Source organism: Anopheles marshallii, chromosome 2 (assembly GCF_943734725.1).
Source record: "Anopheles marshallii chromosome 2, idAnoMarsDA_429_01, whole genome shotgun sequence".
NCBI lineage: Eukaryota > Metazoa > Arthropoda > Insecta > Diptera > Culicidae > Anopheles > Anopheles marshallii.
The window spans coordinates 38,962,078-38,981,209 of NC_071326.1; the positions used below are offsets into that span (position 1 = coordinate 38,962,078).

A 19,132-nucleotide genomic window follows, 5' to 3' on the forward strand; every position below is an offset into this window, starting at 1 on the left:
CGTCGGTACTATTATTTCCACCGGTTTATCTTCTATTTTAAATTCTGTATATACTGGACGCTTAAAAATTTGCGTCACTTCAATCCTATTGCTGTCGCGAACCCGAAGTTCATTTGCACCAATTGCTGTTCCGAGCAGCAGCTTAATTACACGCGACCGGTGACTTTTGCCTTCGTTTAGGGTTAACATCCCATGCATAGAAACGAGACAGAAGCAGCGCGCCAGACAGATAAAGTGCTATGTATAATTTGAGGGGACCTTCCGTTCACCGCACACCGATGGGGTAGTATGGCGGTAGTACGGCAGGAAGAGGCCGATAAAATCGCGCATGTTTTGCTCACCACATGAACTGCGCCGCACGGTCACGCTCAGTCTACGCTCGTCATCCCGCCGTGGGGAAAAGGAAATGGATGAATCCCGTTTTCGCACTTGCCAAATTTGATGGGTATTTTCATTCACGAGACAGAACGTGAGTTCACTGTTCCGCTTGTTTCTTTCGTTTCCGCACGTTTCGCAATTCCGGTTCAAATGATTGTGCGTCTAGCAGCAATAGCACACACAACACGTATAACCTGCCTCTTTTCATTTAACTATCAAGACACTCAGATGAGCTTATTTCATTTTGTTTTCTATCTGAAATCTCTTTACAAATAACTTTACTGCATTTATAAAGGAATCCTTTAACTCCACTGCCAGTGATAATATATATTTGCAACTAATGTTTAATAATGTACAGTATCATACAGTTATAGTAAGTTTTTCTATGTATTAAGGACACAGGGTTCATTCTCCGATCCTTCTTCACTATCGAATGAAAGCAATAATATAACAAAACGTTACCACAATACCCTTCATTTAAAACTATAAAACAACACGTTCGGTTTATTTGTTAGTATTGATCGGTGCAATAGCAGTTTAAGGATGTATGTGCGAATAAAATTGTAAATGGGTTTTTTTTTAATTTGCTAAATCCGGACGGGAAGACCGATAGGAAAATACTCCAATCGATTGGCAGTGGCGAATACACTGCGTAGGAACTATTTAGCTAGTATTGGGGAAAACGTTTGATGCTATAGTAAAACTTTAGCGTCTAAATCAGGAATGAAATTGATAAAGATTTGATTGATTGATTGCTACTAACTCCATAATAACCCTGTCCAACCGCGGGCATTAGCGTCAGAACCTTAAAGATAAGAATAGACATGTCATAAACATTCATAAACATTAGCGTCCCGCAACATACCTTTAGCAACGTTCTGCAACTTTTGTGTTTCCTCAGGACTTAGCTTAAGTATCGTGTTTAAAACCGGCACCAACCTTGATCGCTCGTCTCCATTACCTAAAGTTACAAACTATCCACAGCAATGGAAAAAAAAAATGGACAATTAACCTTGGTGCAAAGATACTTGCATTTCTTCATTACAAATACATACCTTGAATATCACATTTTTCAAATATTCTGAATTGTGTACATGGGCCTCCCGCTCAATGGAACGTTGCTGTCGACGGACCTCCTCCTTCAACAGCTCATTCAATTGCGTTAACTTTGCAAGATCTTGCTCTGCTTCTGCTAACACGGCGGTCAAATGACGCACTCTGCTTTCCTGCTTGCTGAGTTGATCCTTCGTGCGCTGCAGTTCGATCGTGGGTGATGAATCCCTGTTGGCGAACATGTGTCCCTGTTGATGCTGATCACTCTCACCATCTGCCAGTACAACAGAGGCCGCATCGTCGAACGAAGTGTTTAACAACTCATCCAAAGGAATGATATCGCGACTGTTGCGGCCCCGTGTCGTAGAAGACGAGGAAAGCTTTCGTCGCCAAGGAACAACATTTCCAGCTGCTAGGCTAGTACTTTCCGAGCCTTCGCCATCTTCCCTCTCCATTAGCAGCAGATTAATGCGCTGCTCATCGGTGAACGGGCCACGATTCGTACTACCTCCTGGTCCCATTGCAAGAAGGTTATTGTTGAGAAGATTGCTTCTACCTTCGATGCTTGGTAAACTATCCGATAATACCTCAGAACGGTTGTGTATGGATTTTTGCAACTGTTCCACTTCTCGGACATGACTTTCCCGCTGCTCTTCGAGCTGCTTTTTGTAGCACTGGACTAGTGTTTCATGCTGAATGCGTTGAGTTTTCAGTGCTTCCTGATGGTCCAAATTTACTTTGCGTGATTCTTCCATTAATGATTCATTGTGTAGTCGGCTTTCTTCAAGCAAGCCCAACAGTTCTTTGCAGCGGTTCTGCGTGCGATCTCTTTCATGTTTGAATTCCGCATTACTTTTGGACAAATCGGTAATTTGCTTTAAAAGACCCTGCTGTTTGTTTTCTACAGAATCCAGTGATCGTCGCAATTGGCTCAATTCTTCCTCCAGTTCCTTCTCCCGGCCACTGTCCTTATTTTGATTCTGTCGCAGCACGGATTGGGCGCGTATTTTGTAGCTAGCAAACTCAGTCCGAATGTCGTCCAATTCTTGCTGTTTACCGGTCATTTCCTTTCTCAATTCAGTCAGCTCACTTTCTATGCTCAGGTTTTGCTTAAGCAACGCATTCTTTTCCATTTCCAACGAACCGCAAATCTTCTGCTTATCGGCTGCAACCTGTTCTAGCTCAACGCGATTATTTTCTACCTTTTGCTTCAACCGATCATGCTCGTCTCTTAACTCTTCCAACTGCCTGGTAAGCTCCATACGCTGATGTTCGCTTTGACGCAGTTTTCCCTGCTGGATGTCCACTTCTTGCTTAAGCTCGCGGGAATGTTTCTGCTGTGACTCTAAACTTTCCTCCAGAATGGCAAGCTGCTGTTTGAGACTTTTCATCGAATGATCTTGTGCATCAATCGTTCCTTCAAGCTCTTTCACCCGTGCTTTTTTCACCTCTAGCTTGCTGTTTAGCTCGGCCAGTGAACGCTCATACGCTTCCATCTCGAGCGTTAGCAGGTTCGCTTTCTTCACTCCAAGTTTCGAACGTTCTAGTTCGGATTTCAATTCCTTCTGTTGTTCCATCGTATCGGTGATTTCTTTTTCCTTTGTTTTGAGGTTTGCTTTTAGGCGCTGGTTTTCTGCATCAATTTCTTTCTTCGCCAGTTGAAATGCTTCCTTTTCACGCTTCAGATTTTGAATTTGTGTTTGATATTCCCTGATAGCAGTCTCTAGTGCCGTTCGGTCTTTACTTGTGCCTTCCACGTCTTTCTGCACCTGTTCTACTGTTGCCAACTCGATCGATTTTTGCTCCAGTTCTTCGCGCAATTTAGCCGTCTCTTGTGTCATGCTATCGAGCTGATCCTGCAATCGATCGTTTTCCGTTTGTAGTGTTTGTAAATTCTTGGTAACTGTTTGCAGCGAAGAATCAGCGACAGTCGTGACGGTTGAAGATTCTTTTTCATATTTTTGCAGCAGTACTGTTTGTTCTGCTACCTTCTTTTTTAGCTTCACCGCTAACGAGCGTAGTTTTATGTATTTCTCTTCGAAGCTCTCGTCGATCTCTCGCAACCGTGCAACGTCTTCCACGCGCGAAATGGTCGAAGTGGACATTACATCACTCTGCGCATCGAAACTAATGTTCGAACGGTTCATTGCCGCGGCCAGTTCATCTCGTTGCCGTTCTAGCTCTGTCTCCTTTTCAGCTAACAGTTTTTGCAGTTGATCGATTTTGAGCTTTAGCGGTTCTACTTCAACCGTTTCGGCGCGAGAAAGCTTGTCTTGCAGTTCGGCAATTTTTGAAAGCTGCAAATTAATCACTTCTCCTCTATCTTTCAGCATTTCGTTGATTTCTTTCAGGTCTGAGAGCAATTCGCCATTCTCCGTTTTCAGCCGGTCACGATCATCAACTGTCTTCTGCAAAGTTGATGAAATGGATTCATTCTCTTTGAGAGCTACATCCCGTTCGTCTTGCAAGCGATTGCTTTCAGAAATTAGCTGATCCTTTCTCGATTCACACTCCTTTTCCAAGAGCTCGCAGCGCTCCATGGCCTGCTTCGATGCTGAAATGCTTTTCTGGAGTTTTTCCGCTAGTTGAGCCAGTTGCGCTTCTAGGTTTTGGTTTTCCACTACTAATTTTTGCACAACCTGCTGGTGTTCCTCAGCCAGCTTCGAGGATTGGTTCTGTAAATCCGATTCGAGTGAAGCGATTTGTTTTATCAATTTTTCTTTTTCCTTTTCCACAGTACATAATGTTTGTGTTGCATCATCTAATTGCACTTGAATCGCTAAAGATTTTTCTCCATTTTCAGTCGACATTTGCGTTAAACTTTCCCGAAGTTGGTTGTTCTCTCTTTCCGATTCATCTAATCGCTTTTCTAGGCCAGCAACATTAGCTTGTAAAGATTCTTGGAGCTTTTCGAAGTGTTGTATTTGGCTTTGCAGTTCTTCTTGCACTTGCTTAGCTTGTTGATCAAACATATTGGCATCTTTTTCGTGCTGTTCGAGTTGTTCAGTGATGCGCTTTTGGGATTCCTTACTTTCTGACAAAATATCCTGTTGAGATTGAAGCTTTGCTTTTAAATCGAGAATTGTCTGATTGGATGTTTCAAGATCTTTTCGCAGATTTTCTTTCTCGTCGCAGTCGGTTTGCAATTTACTTTCATATGTTGATAGCTGTTCTCGCTTATCAGTTTCTCCCGCTGCAATTATCGAATTCAGACGATTAATTTCGGCTCGTAGTTTTTCAGATGCGTTATCCGTAGCACCATTACTGTCCATTTGATCCCGGTCAGCAATCGCATTATGTTCCAATTGCTGTGTTAGTTCTGATACTTTTCGCTCTAGAGTTACATTTTGCTCCCTCAGTTCGATTTGTAATAATTCGTGCTGTTCAATCCTCTGATCAAGGTTGCTTTTTTCCAGCTCGAGCAGACGTATCTTTTCGAACAGAACGTTCGATGCGTTTACCAAATCTTTCTGCCATTTTGGAACCTGTTCCGAATATTCTTTAACCGTTTTGAGTAAAATTTTGCGATCCGATTTAAGCAGTAATAACTTTGCGTTGATCTCTTGCACTTTGGCTTTGTAAAGCTTTAGCTTTCGAATCAATTTTTCTTCTCTCGGTGTTGGGGTTGATTCGCCCAACACGGTTTGACTGCCTTTCACCTTTATCAATTCTTGCTCGAGAGCTATCCGCTCCTTTTCAAGATTTGAGTTATCTTCTTGCAGTTCGTTAAAACGTTCCAGCTTTCTGTTTAGCTGCTGCATATCCGCTTGCATCGCTTCTGCTTTGTTTTTTTCATCACTGAGCTGAACATTCAGCTTTGTTATTTGCTTTTCTAATTCATCTACTTTCATCGTTGCCTGCAACTTTTGATCCATGTAGGAATCGGCCACCTCTTGCATCGCTTTGATGCAATCCTTATCAGCATTCTTTTGGGTTTCAAAGTGATCCAACTGCTCTTTGAGACGCTGGTTCTCCTCTTGACATTCTGCAATGGAAAGTATTTGTAAAAAATTGCGTGTCAGACCCACAATAGCATTAAATAATTATGTTTCATCATACCATCCTTTGCTTGTTTGGCTTTCTGGGCAATACCAAGCAGACCTTTACATTTCTTCACCAGATCTTCCCTGCTCAGATTATCGAACGGGCTAGCCTTCCGTACCGAGTCCTGCGAAAAAGAGGTCATCGAGCATATATTAATATTGCGGTGACATCAGCAACTGAGCAAATAACGTAAACCCAACACTATCACCTGATCCGAGCCTTGACTAGTGTTCATGATTCCTCGGTATTTAGGCACGAAAAACAGCAGGGACGTTCACAACTCAATTAAGCTTGCTTTTGCAAGGCATAGTGCTGCTGCAAAAGTTCCGAGATACGGCTGGAATTACAATTGAACGTATGTGCTACGATAACAAGACTGCAGAATCGCGTTCGCAGAATTTGCCAACTTTATTATTGAGATTACAGTGACAATTTAGTGTCAAAATAAAAGGTGAAGTTTCAGCAAAGAACAAACAGCCGCGTGGATGACGTTGTGTTATTTGGACATTTAGTTAAATGAATAACTTTCACAAATTTATTAACCGTATTTTTAATATGAGGTTTGCACATGAAATAAGTTTCTTTTGCTGCCTCTTTTATGTACAATATTGTTAAAGGTGATGCCAGGAATATTCGTATGCTCCAACTTTGTGCATGGGTGTACTGACATTTCTTCCTTGACATCATATTGTAGAATGTTTTGTAAACATTGGAGACTTGCGGTTAAATAATACACTTCCCGGTACGAGTTCGGTGTGATATGCAAATCCATCGCTTTTAACGTTTCTAATTATTTTAATATGTGCTTTTTCTAGATGTTTAGCACTCAGGAGCGTCTAAAAAGACGTACTCCTGCTGGAGGTATCAACCGAAAGACATACCTGCGTTTGCTGGTGGATGAGTATTATGAAACATCGAACATAGGTGCACGCATAATCCACCGCCATTAATTCAACACGCTCATACGAATGTAATTTCGATTGTTTTAGAAGCACAACAGCAAGTTACGGCAAATCTAGCAAATTTTGCGTACGACCCAATCAACTGGAAGTTTTTGCGTGAGGCAAAAGCGCACGAACTGTTTTACGAAATTGTTCAACAATCGTTGCAAGGAATAGTGGATCGTTTTCTAGTGCTACACGCTATCGTAGGGCTAGCAAATATTTCTCTCGATCCAGTAATTGCAGAATACATCGAGCGAAGCGACGGTCTCGAACAGTTGCGAGTGTTGTTGGAAAAGTATCGAACAGATTGCGAAATCATTTGTAACGCGTTGACGTGCTATTCCTTTCTGCTAAATGACAGAAGAACTCTTTTACTGAAACAGAACAAATGTTTATTAAATTTGTTAGAACATTTTAAACAAGCGGCGAACTCTAGAATTGCAAATCTTGCCACGATATTGGCAGAAGATCTTTGCTAGAACAATGCATTGGTTAAAGTTAGTGAGGCGGATCAGTAGCACGACGACCAGTGCTCATCCTGCGGTAGGAACTGTGTTCAGTTTGACGAGAATCTTTCGCGAATCCGATGTACAACAATTTGTGGCACTAACGGGGGATCGTAATCCGATACATGTAACCGACGTACCTGACCGCAAAGAGCAAATATTCGTGAATGGAGCCTTACTGAATGGTGTCATTGCTGGGATAATCGGCACTCACTTTCCGGGCTTTGTGGTGACTACGCAGAACTTTCGTTTCCCGAGTCGTTGCCACCTGGACAAGGAAGTCCACTTTAACGTGAAAGTTGAGGAAATGAGGAAAATTGTAACTGTTTCGTATGAGAGTAAACAAAACGGTATCGTTGTTTTCGAAGGCCATGCAAAACTGTTTGCCGTGCGAAGGTGAAAATAAACATTGCTTAACGAAAGTGACAGCATCAAGTCACATGGAACTTATTATTTTTACAAAAGCCTGTAAATAGAATAATAAAACAAATCAACTTTCTCTTGAGCTCTAACTGTAGACTAATTTCTTCGGACCCAACGTTAGGATTTACGATTATTCAGCCTGCAGTTGCCGTCCAAAATGCACTCCCTTAGTAAAAGTTTCTGCATATTGGTGTTTTTGTTGTTCATCGTTGTGCTTGACCGAACGTCGGCGAGTGGAAAATATTCCAGATTTAGACTTGCCGACGTACAACGAAATGCAGTCAGCAATGTGCCGTGTACCTGTGCCATCTTCCTTACCGGTCAGTTCAATCGGTTCAATCGTACGGAACAACCGAAAGGCAACCCAGGAATTCAACTGGAGCTGATGCAACACTTCCCCTGTACGACATCCGGCAACAAGCAGTGCGCGAACAAATGTTTGGACTCGATCGTGAAACATCTACCAAACTCCCAGAACGTTATCTGTGCCACCATCGATCGGGACTGTTTCCGTGAGCGTGCCTATTTGTTTTATCAAAACTGTGCACCCCGATGGGTGAACAGTAACCTATCAGCCGGGAAGGAATTCTGCTGCCAGAACGACAAACCAATGCGATGCAGCCTGATGGCGGAACTTATACGGCAATCGTTGCACGAAAACAACACCAACAACACTACCAGCACCAGTTCCGACGAACAGAGCGTATCAAACCGGTGATATCTTTGTGCGGCGGCGGAATAAAAACGATAAATGCACAAACCAATACCAAGCGTTATGTTGTTGTCCCTCACATCATTCCTTGCTCGTCGCGTAGATCTCACACGCCGGAAAGGGATGATACTTTATTCCAGATGTTTTCCGCACAAACAAATGCACATTCCAGGTTTAACACTTAGAACTGGATCATCTGTCCCTTGCGCTTCTTGTCGCCACCGAGCTCGAAATGCTTGCAACGCTTCAGCGGGGTCTGTTTGCGGTACTTACACTCGACGCATTCCATACGGAGTACGATTTTCTTGGTGGTCTTAGCCTATGGGCGGAAGGGAAAGCACACCGTGCCATGTGAGTAAAAGTACGTTCTGCAACGTTCGAACGCACAGCAATTTGCACAACTTACCTTCTTTCGGAAGATGGGCTTAGTTTGACCACCGAAACCCTTCTGTTTACGGTCGTAACGGCGACGACCCTGGGAAGCCTGCCTTTCCTTAGACTTTTTGTACTGTGTCACCTTGTGTACACGGTGAACCTTGCACTTTTTGCAGTAAGTGCGGCGCTGCTTCGGTACGTTGACCTGCAATACAGAGCGGGGAAATAATTATTCGTTTCCAGCCGAACACAACATAACCTTAGAATCCATCTAATGCACGGATATAATGCAGTAAACACCGTTAGTGTTTCTTCATTTATGCACCATTTTCGCATGTGATTTCATAAACACTACTTGCAGCACAATGCGGTCCAGTACCGAAACAAGTTTGTGCCTTCATTAGTTCGCAAGTAATACAAAATTACGCGAAAATAAGCCATCACGTACCATATTGGATGTTCTCGTCGATTCAGTCACAAACGAAAAGAGGAAGCACAGCGCAAGCGGTAAACGTCAAACCACGAACGACAGCTGATGACAGCATGCCAGTTTCCGGCCCGATGACAATCAAGATAATGGGTATTAGCTAATTTATTTTCAAGCAAAAGTAACTTTTTTGAATTCGAACATACAAATTCGAACGTAAATAAATTCAAACTCACTCGTTAAAATATTAGTTATTATATGATTTGATTCTATTTCAATTGTTCAATTTAATTAATTTATTCACGTTCTATAATTTACTAAAAGGAGCTCCTTTACTTTATCCCTTGGACTCAAAGTAATATCATAGATAATCAATGTTTTTGGGTTTACATTGATTGCTGATTTAGAATTATATTGCCTCGGCTGAATTACTAGTTTTGCGTTTGGTGGACTTACGCGTTACCGGCTGTAATAATTAGGCAGCTCAATATATCTACTGTGCTACTGTATGCACGTTGTCAATGATTTAGTAGTCCTGATTTGTAATATAATAAATGATATGAGTGATATGATATCGAAGGCCCCAATTCCTAGTCCCTCGGTCTTTATTTTGACATGTTGATTATACAGATTTAAGAATAAACTTCGATAGCCTTTAATCACTGAACTAAACATTAAACACTACACAACCGTGGAGTAACTATGTGGTTCAAAGTACTATTCCCATCGTCCAACGTTTAAACATTTGTGTCTTCCTGTCCGGTTTGACCGAATTTACACGACCCCCAAGCACTAGACCGTTGGCGTCAGGAGAGTGAATGTCGTCTGACACCGCATCAAATAACCATAAGACCACCTTTAGTGCCGACTCATTACCGTAATGTCCTCCGTTGGTGGTAATCGTCAACTGTTGCTGTGGCGAGCAATAACTGGCTGTGTCCTGTTCTTCTTTTCAGCCAATATCTTCCACGCATCACACGAATGGCCCGGTTCGGTATACAAATACACACCTTCCAAACCGTGCGTTCGTCCATGCGTCCAACCGTTTCCTTTTTGGAGGACAATCACGTACTCCTGTCGGACGGTCGATGCCACTGCGCTGTTTGCCGAGAGTTCCTTGGGCAAATCGCACGCAAAACTGTGCGTCTTCTTCGCACATAAATTGTCATTTTATAGTTTTGATTCGAGTAGAAACGCTTATTTTTTCTCGTTTATTTACCAAATATACCGCAATCGCCCCCCCGAATCATGCCGCACGTTCGTACCACTTTTCCACTCATATTTTCCTGCTTGTTTGTGGCGAACATTCTCCGGTGCCTCATTGCCTCTCGCTCTCCCGGCCCAACGCTGTTCACACAATTCCTCGTGGATGGATCACTGGTGGCTGTTGGATTACATTAAATTTTTACCCTTTTTTTTCTCCTTTACTTCTACTCTTCGTCATATACCGGGGCATCATCGGTGCGAATTGGTACGGAACCAACGGAAAGAGAGTTGCACTGGAAATGGACCCGAGTGTGGAGAGAATGGTCGTCCTTACTGAGCCCACCACGGTATCATTGCCACCCCGATTCCTGTGGCCTCCACACCACCACAAAACCACCGTGATGGTGGTCAAGGTATGAGTGAAACGGGGAAAAATAAATAAAATAAAACTTACCCCTCTTCAAACGATACTTCATCCTCTGGGGGCCACTTCTGGGAAGCGGTCTGACGCAACAGTGCCACCGCTTATCATGTAGTGGGTTCGTTCTCGGTTTCCTTCGCCTCTGTTCCCTGATTCCGTTGATTCCGTTGTTTATTTTATTATTTCCCTCCACACTTGGATTCCGTTCCTGTGTGAAGCGTACCAACCTCCTTCCCACCCGTTTGCCTCCACCGTTTAACCGCCATTCCTTTTGAGATCACCTCTGCACCCCGCACCCTCCTTCCGCGAATATCACTGCAACTGCTTCACTTCCAAAAAAAAACACCGGACGATCTCATCCCTGCCAGCAGTGTAATCTTAACGTCCGCTGGCAGTGATTCGATTGCGACTTACGCATTAATTTGCAACATCGCTTACACCACTGCTCTTACAAGGGTCTTGTTTGCTGAAAGGAATCAGTTTGCTGATTGTCCATGTTCTTGGGCCCTCCTCTCCCCGGCGTTGTCCACATCCCGGGCGGCAAAACAAGGTGACCCAACAGCGTTTGCGGTCCCCAAAACAGGACAGCATGATAAAAAAAAGGGTTCCATGTTTTACTTCCAGTTTTTGACTGTTGTTATCTTTCTCAAACTATAAACAGCCTTCAAGATATTATGCATCCAGAGCACCCATTTATTGTACATCAAACATCTGATCGATCGCGTTTAAATGTGTGTATGAGCAGAAAAAAGAAAGATGATAAACACATTGTAAAGCGACGCCATCTTTGTGGATCTATGCGTCTCCCGGAGCACCGATCGCAACCGAACGCGGCAATCGAATCGTCCAGCGAAAGGACGGATAATGCCACCGAACGGAAAGTCCTCCCGGTGATGGTCCCGGTACAGGGCGGCAACAGAGGCGATAAAAGTCCAATAAAGGAATCTGCATTTCTTCGTGCGGAGTGAATGGCTTGACGCGACGATTGCGTACAATGCGCACCGAACCGGGGGTAAGAAAACGATCAACCGGTGGGGGAAAGAATGAAATGGAGCGGCGTTGAATCGGGCGAAAAATAATTTTAAACCGATCAAAAACGCTTTATTGACAGCCTTTTTTGGCGGATAGAGTATCTGGGAGTTTTGCAGGGAGCAGCAAAACGGTGGTGCTGCACCGGCGGGACAGCCGAAAAAGGGATCTCGCAATGGTTTTGGTTTGCACGTATCGGGCGCACACCTAAGCGCAACAGTTCAATAAAATTATACGAGCCCATTTGCATATCGTGCCCGATGAGTTGATGAGTGAAGTTTTGTCCGTCCCGGGTGAGCCGTCCGAAGCGGTAACCGACCGGGTATCAGATGCACTCTCATCCTGCCGTTGTGTCTTTGACCCGAACTCCACGTTACTTTGTGGTGTCCTCGGGATGGCATCGCAATCTTGGTTTGCCACACGGCTTGACCCTTGGGTGGACGTATTTCGTTGCTATTGGTGCGGGGAGTAGGCAAACCCCACTGCGAACTGCGCAAAGGAAGGCACAAAACAGGGTAGGACAGGATAGATTACTTCCCGGAAGCAGCCCTGACCCAAAAGCTGTGCCACATTCGGTGGAAAGTGCGACCCGTCAGCAGAGAACTGGACCGCACGGTTAAAAAGATGGAACCCGGAAATGGATTGGAATAAATTAGATACGAGACACGAAAAACAATCCTGCCAGCCATTGGCCGAGAACGACAGAATGCGGAAGGGAAGATTGGTAAAAGTGCAAATTAAATTGAACTAGAAAAAATAACACGATTTGTTAGACAATTTTGAGTTAAAATGATTTTTTTCTACAAATGTTTGTTGTAATGTTGCTTCCTCTGCTCTAGTAGAACTACAGCCTCAAGACGTCTAGGCCTGTCATTTCTGGATTATTTGAATAAATTTACTCTTTGCTAGATAACCAGACCTGCGCAATGTTCCGTCAGCCGGCAACTAAAAGGAGTTACACATTTTTTAACAGCCTAAAAATAGTAAGAAATCTGGAATCATTCTACAATATTGATTAACGTATGACAATTTCGGAATACATATGAATATTTTGCCGTTTTCAGACAACATAAATGAGTTGCTTTAGCCGACATTAAGCAGCTCCTTCACCCACTGTGGAACATTTAAGAGCAAATTACTAATGGCGGACGTTATAGAAGCCTCATCGTGTAAGCTAGAAAAAAATAATCTAATTTTTAAATTCTTGTAAATATCCTGCCATCGTACGCCGGATTGAAGGAATTAAGGATAAGCTCAAGAAACTATTTTTAAATGTAAACCAAAATCGTTAAGTACAAACTTCCTTCGTAAAATAGATGTTACTTTAGTTCGCGAATAGTCCCCCAGTTGAAATATCTATATAGACAGGTTGGATAAATTATGCTTAATAGCTGTGAAGCTGGCTGAAAGACGAATGTTGAACGTAGCGTTAGCGTAACTTTGTTGCAGGTTGAATTGGCTGTAACGCAGGTTGAACTGTCTGTAACGCAGAATGAACGGAATCGAACTTAGGTGGAGCGCCCACGAACGGCAGGTTCAACAAACTACCCGTCGAATGTAGGAACATTTGGTGACCAACCTGGAACGGCAGGTAAAGCGAACTACACGAACGAGATAAAGTATGAGAGACAAAAGAACGAAAAATCTGTACCGTTCATGCAGTTCTTCCCAAAGAGCGTACCGCTCAAGTTCATACAAAATTTATGATTTACCCAACTCTACTTAGTACCACGACTGAAAACACTGTGTACATTTCAAAATTTTAAATAATTTTTCAATCAAACAAATTGTTTTGAACTTTTAATGTCTGGTTAGTTCAAAATAACACGCTTTTGAATAAATCGCGTTGGAAATTTGAAGTCACTTCGACATTACTACTCTTTTCGGCCAGGAACTTTAGAACAGAGTGTTTCAATAATTGTAAGGAAATATTACGATTAAGTTAACATTGTAAAGAATATTATAAACCAAAACAAAACATTTTTTTTTAATTCTGTCAGAGTGTTTTATCCGCTGAAGGAACTGTGAACACGTGGTATCTCCGCACATGCGACACCGCGTACCGAGTAATCGATAAAGATGCTTCCGGTAAACGGGAATCTTGATTCATTCAGCAAACTCTTACATGCTAATTAGCGAGATGATTTTTTTTGGTGTTTTGCTTTGCTTCAGCAAAGCCCCACCTAAAAGGAACAATTAAACAAAACATATAAATGCACGCAAAAGCGCAAGAGCGCTCTTTTCCGTTTCAGGAGGGAACGGGCAAAAAAGGCAACTTAAAGCCCAACGCTGGAGCAGTTGCGTGTCGTGTGTCCCGGTCCCGGTGTTTGCGGAAAGGTAAAAGAACCCTTCAGCGAAACCAGGAACACAGGCACGCTTCTTAGCATACGTATGTATGCAGTACCGATGAGAAAACGGAAAAATCTAAAGGAAGTCGGCAAACGGATGGCGTTGCAGATAGGGTAGCACACGGGGCAGAAGAAAAAGCCGAGCGTGCGGGTCCAGGCGACGCAGGAGACGAATAAAAGTTCAACTCATAAATTAATTTACCTCTTTTCGTGAGCTTTGCTTTCATTTCCTTTTGGTAAGATTGGGCTCTTTGGTGTGAGTCGCTCTTTCTTTTATAGTTTTATTCACTATCGTGGAGATTTCTTCGCATCCTTTGCTTCCGTTATTTGTGCAAGTTGGCACACTGTTTGTACCTTGGTTGTTAGGTGGAATTGGCTCTTTTTTTTTAAATAGACCATTCACACAATAAACGCAATATGCGTTTGAATATCTCACAACGATTCGCTATGAGCAGCTGATGAGCTTTTAATCGAGCACATCTTCCGAATCTTCCCGTGCCAAGGGATGAACCGTGTTCCGTTGCCGTGCTGTGTTGGGGCTGTTCAAGTAAAGATGCCGCACTTGCTCCATACTGTTACGTTGGAAGAATGAAAAAAAAAAACATGAGTAACCTCACCTCACAAATAAGGCGTACCACGCACACCGGGGGTGACGGTGAACATTACAACAAGCGACACACAGGACGGACGAGGACCGCAGTCGCAGTTCGTCGATATAATGAGTAAATAGTCGCTAATCATCGCTGACCTTCACGGTGTGGTTTGTTTTCCCACATAAACCAACAAAACGCCCCGTCTCCTACCCACGGAGTACGTCCACCCCACCACTATAAGTAAGCGGGGCGGTGGAGGTGGGAGGGTGGGGGGCGTCCATTTCCTCCCGCCTATCCGCCACTGGCACAAGGAAGAACCGTCACGAACCGTCCAAAAACCTATCCCACGGTGGTGTAGCGTTGGACAAAGTCTTCGATGAAAGGATCCGTCTACTTTCGGAGGCAGGAACTAGCCGGCGCGATCGTTAGCTCGGTTGGTGTTGCGCCTAGGGTCTAGGGTGCGACAGCGAAACCTGGAGGAATTCAATCAAAACCCAAATTAATGGTTTACGGCGTGGTTTTCTGATATTGGATTTTATAGCTACTTCGCACGGAAGGATTAACGCTCATAATTAAGAGACTGCGTTTCCTTGAATCTATTCGTTTGCCGAGCACACGTATCCATCGAATGGGGTTGAAACGCTGGAGAAAAAAGGAAATACTTGTTGGGAGTTGTTTCCTTTGCCAGTTTGGAAACGTTGGAGTTTTTTTGGGATAAAAAGTTCTTGACAGTGTCCACTTTATCATTCACTTTACTTGAAGTTCGTTGGACACCCACCTTCGGGTGGAAAAGTGAGGCAGTGTGGCAGTAGTGTCCAAGACACTTCAAACTTCAAACAATTGAAACCTAAGTCTTCAAATTTGGCGAACATTAAAACTTGAGAACAACTTGTTTGATTTAAATTCAGTTCAATATCTTTGAATTTAACCTAACTTTTAATGTAGTCATTAGTTTTCATATCTATCACACTTAAACAGTCTTACGTGCCGTTTATTATAGTTTGGTTTATCGAAAACAAAGAAAAAAAATCCTAATATAGGTTAATTATCAGCTCCAACAGTACGACCTCCATAATGTCGACCGGTTAACAAATTGCCGTCCGAGGTGCCACGCTGGACCTCAAGTAGCGACTAAAGATGTTGCCCAAAGTTGAAAGTTGAAATAAAAAAAAATCATACCCGTAAAACGGCCATTCAAGTATGTATAACACTTTTGTCATACAATTCACCTCACGAGAGTTGCTGGACCTCAAGTAGCGACTAAAGATGTTGCCCAAAGTTGAAAGTTGAAATTTAAAAAAATAATTTCAAACCCGAAAAACGGCAATTAAAGTATGTATAACACTTTTGTCATACAATTCACCCCACGAGAGTTGCTGCACCTCAAGTAGCGACTAAAGATGTTGCCCAAAGTTGAAATTTAAAATTAAAAAAAATAATTTTATACCCGAAAAACGACAAAGTTTAAGTATGTATAACACTTTTGTCATACAATGCAGCCCACGAGAGTTGCAGGACCTCAAGTAGCGACTAAAGGTGTTGCCCAAAGTTTAAAGTTGAAATTAAAAAATAAATAATTACAAACCCGAAAAACGGCAATTAAAATATGTATAACACTTTTGTCATACAATTCAGCCCACGAGAGTGTATCTTAAAATTACTAAAAACTTGTATAAACATCGCTTTTCACTTCTAATGACGGAGTTGTTTCGACAATTTCCACAAACAGATTCCACAAATTTGAAAAAAAATGTCCAATCTCAGCCATCTCAACGCTCTTCTGGAGGATGGGTTTTCATTTCTTCCTCTGCCATGTGTTGGGAACTTCTTCATCGGAAACGACGCGCAGGCTGACGAACGGTCGAACAATTGCACATAAAACAAGTGTCAGTGGCCTGTTCCAAATTTGCCCGCATCTGTGTTGCATGAGGCAAGATGCGGTGTATTGTTTGCCGCCCCAGCAACACAAACCGAGTCCCCATGATGGTGGCTCCCCAAAACTACAACCTTGTACACCGCCAAGGAAGGACAGTGTGCCCACCCCAAAACAGCCCCACGATCGTACGGCAGGGAAAGAGAACGTACAGCAATTATAAACGATTCCGTAAGGTCGTAAAACTTTCCCGACTCAGCCCGGGCAGGATCCATAGTTATGAGCATACGGTGCAGCACCCATGTGTCGGTCCTGTCCCAAGTTTCATCTCCCGGGGATTCTACCGCCGGATGTGTCCCGAACTCACACACACACACACACGCGCATACGCACAGTACGTTGAACTCGGATTGAATCCAGAATCGTTCGATGCCTCACCCAGCTGCGAGTTGACAGCATTGGAGCGGTCCGGCGCATAGACGACTCCCCATCTGGGTTGGGATCGGATGGGAGGCGATGTTTTTCATAAGTCACGCGGTCCGCAGCCCTTATGCAGCGCTGCAGCCCATGGTCCCGTGAACGGTAGAAGGGGATCCCGTTCCGGTTGGGCGGTTTGCAGTGCGATTCAGCGCAGCCCGCACTCGGCCAGCTCGCTTTTGTCTCGGCGCTCGCGGCACTGACTGGCCGGCCGACAGGGGGCTTACCACGGTTCAGTCCGCTCGACGCTGCTGCCACGCTTGGTTGCTCTTGGTGATGCGTACACGGAGCGAACACACCCTTTTCGGGGTTGGGCTGGGCACCGGCAAGGTTGGCGGCGGTGGCAACCGACGGATGTCCGTAGTTGGAGCAGGGCGAGGTCGCCATCCTGCCATTGCGAGCTGCTATTAGTGAAGGCGGCAGTGGCAATTGCACAAGCGGGTACCTGTCCATGGTGGCGATCCATGGGGCAACCAGCAGTGCGTGAGGCACATGACGTACACCGTATCGTACGATGAAGGATCCTAGGCTAGCGAAACGGAACGACGTACGTCGTACTGCCGTGCCGTGGTGAGGTGCATTCCTGTGGTTTTGCGGGATTTAGCTGCCAAGTGTTTTGCGCGTGATCGCGACACGAACACGGCGAGTTTAATAGTAAAGCAATATTAGTCAATGTTTTTTTTTTCTGTAAAAAAGAGGTTTCCTTTTGCATTTCTTTTTCCAGACAAGGGAAACAAATTTTCAATCGCAACCGGTATCATTTGGTCGATGGCAGACATCACCAAAGTCATCACCCCATTCCAGTTTCGTTTTAAATATCCATCACCTTTCTTTCAAGCACGCTTTAACAAAGTCACATTTAACGAAACCGAAACCCGTTCCTACGGTGATAACGGTGCACGGTGCCTTGCTCGTCTTTCGCTCGCTGCTGATGAGCATAATTCAATCGGACAGTTAACCGAGGGTGAAAACGATCGTAAAATTCACATTTTGATCGGCCTCGGCAAGCGGGCTGCATCGAACTATTTACGATCGTTAACGATCAATCAAATGCGTCCTCGAAACACACTCGAAAGGAGTCGAAATGGGTTCGTTCTTTTTTTTTTTGGTTTTTTGGACCGAGAAAGCAGATCCCATCCCGTTCTGAGATCGTTTGGGTGCGCACTATACAAAGTGGCTGAACGCGAAATGGGAATGGTTCAGGACGCAGAGAGCAGAGCATAAAATGTGGCCGGAAAAAGTGTACTTAGAGCGACTATTGTCGGTCTAGGAGTTTAGTTACTTGCGGTAAAAACACCCGGGCGAAAATTGATCAATTATAGTGTTGTGCTTAATTAACCATTCAAAAAGTAGTCATTCGAAGCATAAATGGCCAAGAAAAAGATTAATAAATCTTCTAAACTTCCACTATGGGCGAATAGAATCTTATTGACTGCTATTTGGATTAGTATATTGCCCAAGCTTATTTAACAAGATTCCCCTGAATGAATTTCGAATCACGAGTTAGTGCTTAAAATATTTATTATTTTTACAAGATTCTTTTCCAATACGATCGGATGTTAATGACATGTAAAAGAATGCGTCTTGTACTTAAGGAATTATACGGTAACAGCCTATAAATCTTCACCATGAGTTATCCAGAGTTGAATCCAAAAGATCATCCCGAGATGAATCTGCATGAAGAGTCATGAGCTGACTCTCCAAAGATTCGTTAATCTTCAACAATACTTCCACGTTGATCGAGTGTTGTAATGATTTATGTTGTGCTTAAAGAATATTTTGATTCTTTCGCTCATATGAATATTCAGTAAAAAAGTTATTTGAATCAACAGATTCATGAACCTTTAAAGATTTTACTTCATAAAATGATATTCAAAAGAATCGTGGAATTATAACTCCGGAGATTAACGAATATTAAGAAAATAAAGAATTTACAATGCAGACGTTTAGAATCATTCATTCGCTTTCAAAATTCATTCAGATTCAACCTACATTAGTTTTCAGCCTTCCAAGTAGCGTAATTACAAAAAGGATGTAAATATAAGATAATTCAAGGGGGAAAAAATAAACATTCACAAAAAAGGAAGTAAAAAACGAAAGATGAAACATTTGATGCGAGTACAGAGCAGAAACAACGAACCAACTTGTAGCAACCAAACATCTCGTCTCGACGCACACGGTACATGGTCGCAAAGAAAGCTGGTAAATGAAGAAGATAAATGAAGAACAAAACTGAGAAAGAGAGAGAAAGGGAGAAAGAGCGAGATAGAGAGAAAGAAAGAGGGAGAGAGTAATGGAAACAAATAGAGAAAGAGAGAGAAAA

The 19,132-nt window shown here is 43.2% G+C and overlaps 4 protein-coding genes across 4 annotated transcripts; 2 read left to right on the forward strand and 2 right to left on the reverse strand.

Moving 5' to 3' along the window:
- Nucleotides 1-1,136: 1,136 nt before the first annotated feature.
- On the reverse strand, nucleotides 1,137-5,710 carry LOC128719654 (GRIP and coiled-coil domain-containing protein 2). The gene is made up of 5 exons (XM_053813282.1): nucleotides 5,684-5,710; nucleotides 5,491-5,599; nucleotides 1,434-5,416; nucleotides 1,244-1,352; nucleotides 1,137-1,183 (listed from the first exon to the last, which is right to left on the reverse strand). Exons 1-5 carry the CDS (start codon nucleotides 5,708-5,710, stop codon nucleotides 1,137-1,139), a joined length of 4,275 nt encoding a protein of 1,424 aa, XP_053669257.1.
- Nucleotides 5,711-6,170: 460 nt separating this feature from the next.
- On the forward strand, nucleotides 6,171-7,325 carry LOC128717936 (armadillo repeat-containing protein 7). Its single transcript, XM_053811612.1, has 4 exons — nucleotides 6,171-6,230; nucleotides 6,291-6,399; nucleotides 6,465-6,890; nucleotides 6,967-7,325. Exons 2-4 carry the CDS (start codon nucleotides 6,291-6,293, stop codon nucleotides 7,323-7,325), a joined length of 894 nt encoding a protein of 297 aa, XP_053667587.1. The 5' UTR covers nucleotides 6,171-6,230.
- A 180-nt stretch (nucleotides 7,326-7,505) lies between these two features.
- On the forward strand, nucleotides 7,506-8,066 carry LOC128707660 (follicle cell protein 3C-1). The gene has a single exon (XM_053802618.1). It carries the CDS (start codon nucleotides 7,506-7,508, stop codon nucleotides 8,064-8,066), a length of 561 nt encoding a protein of 186 aa, XP_053658593.1.
- Nucleotides 8,067-8,241: 175 nt separating this feature from the next.
- On the reverse strand, nucleotides 8,242-17,196 carry LOC128717937 (60S ribosomal protein L44). Its single transcript, XM_053811613.1, has 3 exons — nucleotides 17,014-17,196; nucleotides 8,467-8,640; nucleotides 8,242-8,379 (listed from the first exon to the last, which is right to left on the reverse strand). Exons 1-3 carry the CDS (start codon nucleotides 17,194-17,196, stop codon nucleotides 8,242-8,244), a joined length of 495 nt encoding a protein of 164 aa, XP_053667588.1.
- Nucleotides 17,197-19,132: the final 1,936 nt, after the last annotated feature.

Bases quoted from the DNA above. Each gene is read 5' to 3' on its own strand.
- LOC128719654 (XM_053813282.1), bottom strand. From the start codon at position 5,710: ATGAACACTAGTCAAGGCTCGGATCAG. The intron at 5,600-5,683 runs GTGATAGTGTTG...TCTTTTTCGCAG, and splicing joins CTAGTCAAGGCTCGGATCAG to GACTCGGTACGGAAGGCTAG. The intron at 1,353-1,433 runs GTATGTATTTGT...TGCTGTGGATAG, and splicing joins TGAAAAATGTGATATTCAAG to TTTGTAACTTTAGGTAATGG.
- LOC128717936 (XM_053811612.1), top strand. From the start codon at position 6,291: ATGTTTAGCACTCAGGAGCGTCTAAAAAGACGTACTCCTGCTGGAGGT. The intron at 6,400-6,464 runs GTGCACGCATAA...CGATTGTTTTAG, and splicing joins TTATGAAACATCGAACATAG to AAGCACAACAGCAAGTTACG. The intron at 6,891-6,966 runs TTTGCTAGAACA...ATCCTGCGGTAG, and splicing joins CACGATATTGGCAGAAGATC to GAACTGTGTTCAGTTTGACG.
- LOC128707660 (XM_053802618.1), top strand. From the start codon at position 7,506: ATGCACTCCCTTAGTAAAAGTTTCTGCATATTGGTGTTTTTGTTGTTC.
- LOC128717937 (XM_053811613.1), bottom strand. From the start codon at position 17,196: ATGGCGACCTCGCCCTGCTCCAACTACGGACATCCGTCGGTTGCCACC. The intron at 8,641-17,013 runs GTCAGTGCCGCG...TCTGTATTGCAG, and splicing joins AGCCCCCTGTCGGCCGGCCA to GTCAACGTACCGAAGCAGCG. The intron at 8,380-8,466 runs GTAAGTTGTGCA...TTCCGCCCATAG, and splicing joins AGCCCATCTTCCGAAAGAAG to GCTAAGACCACCAAGAAAAT.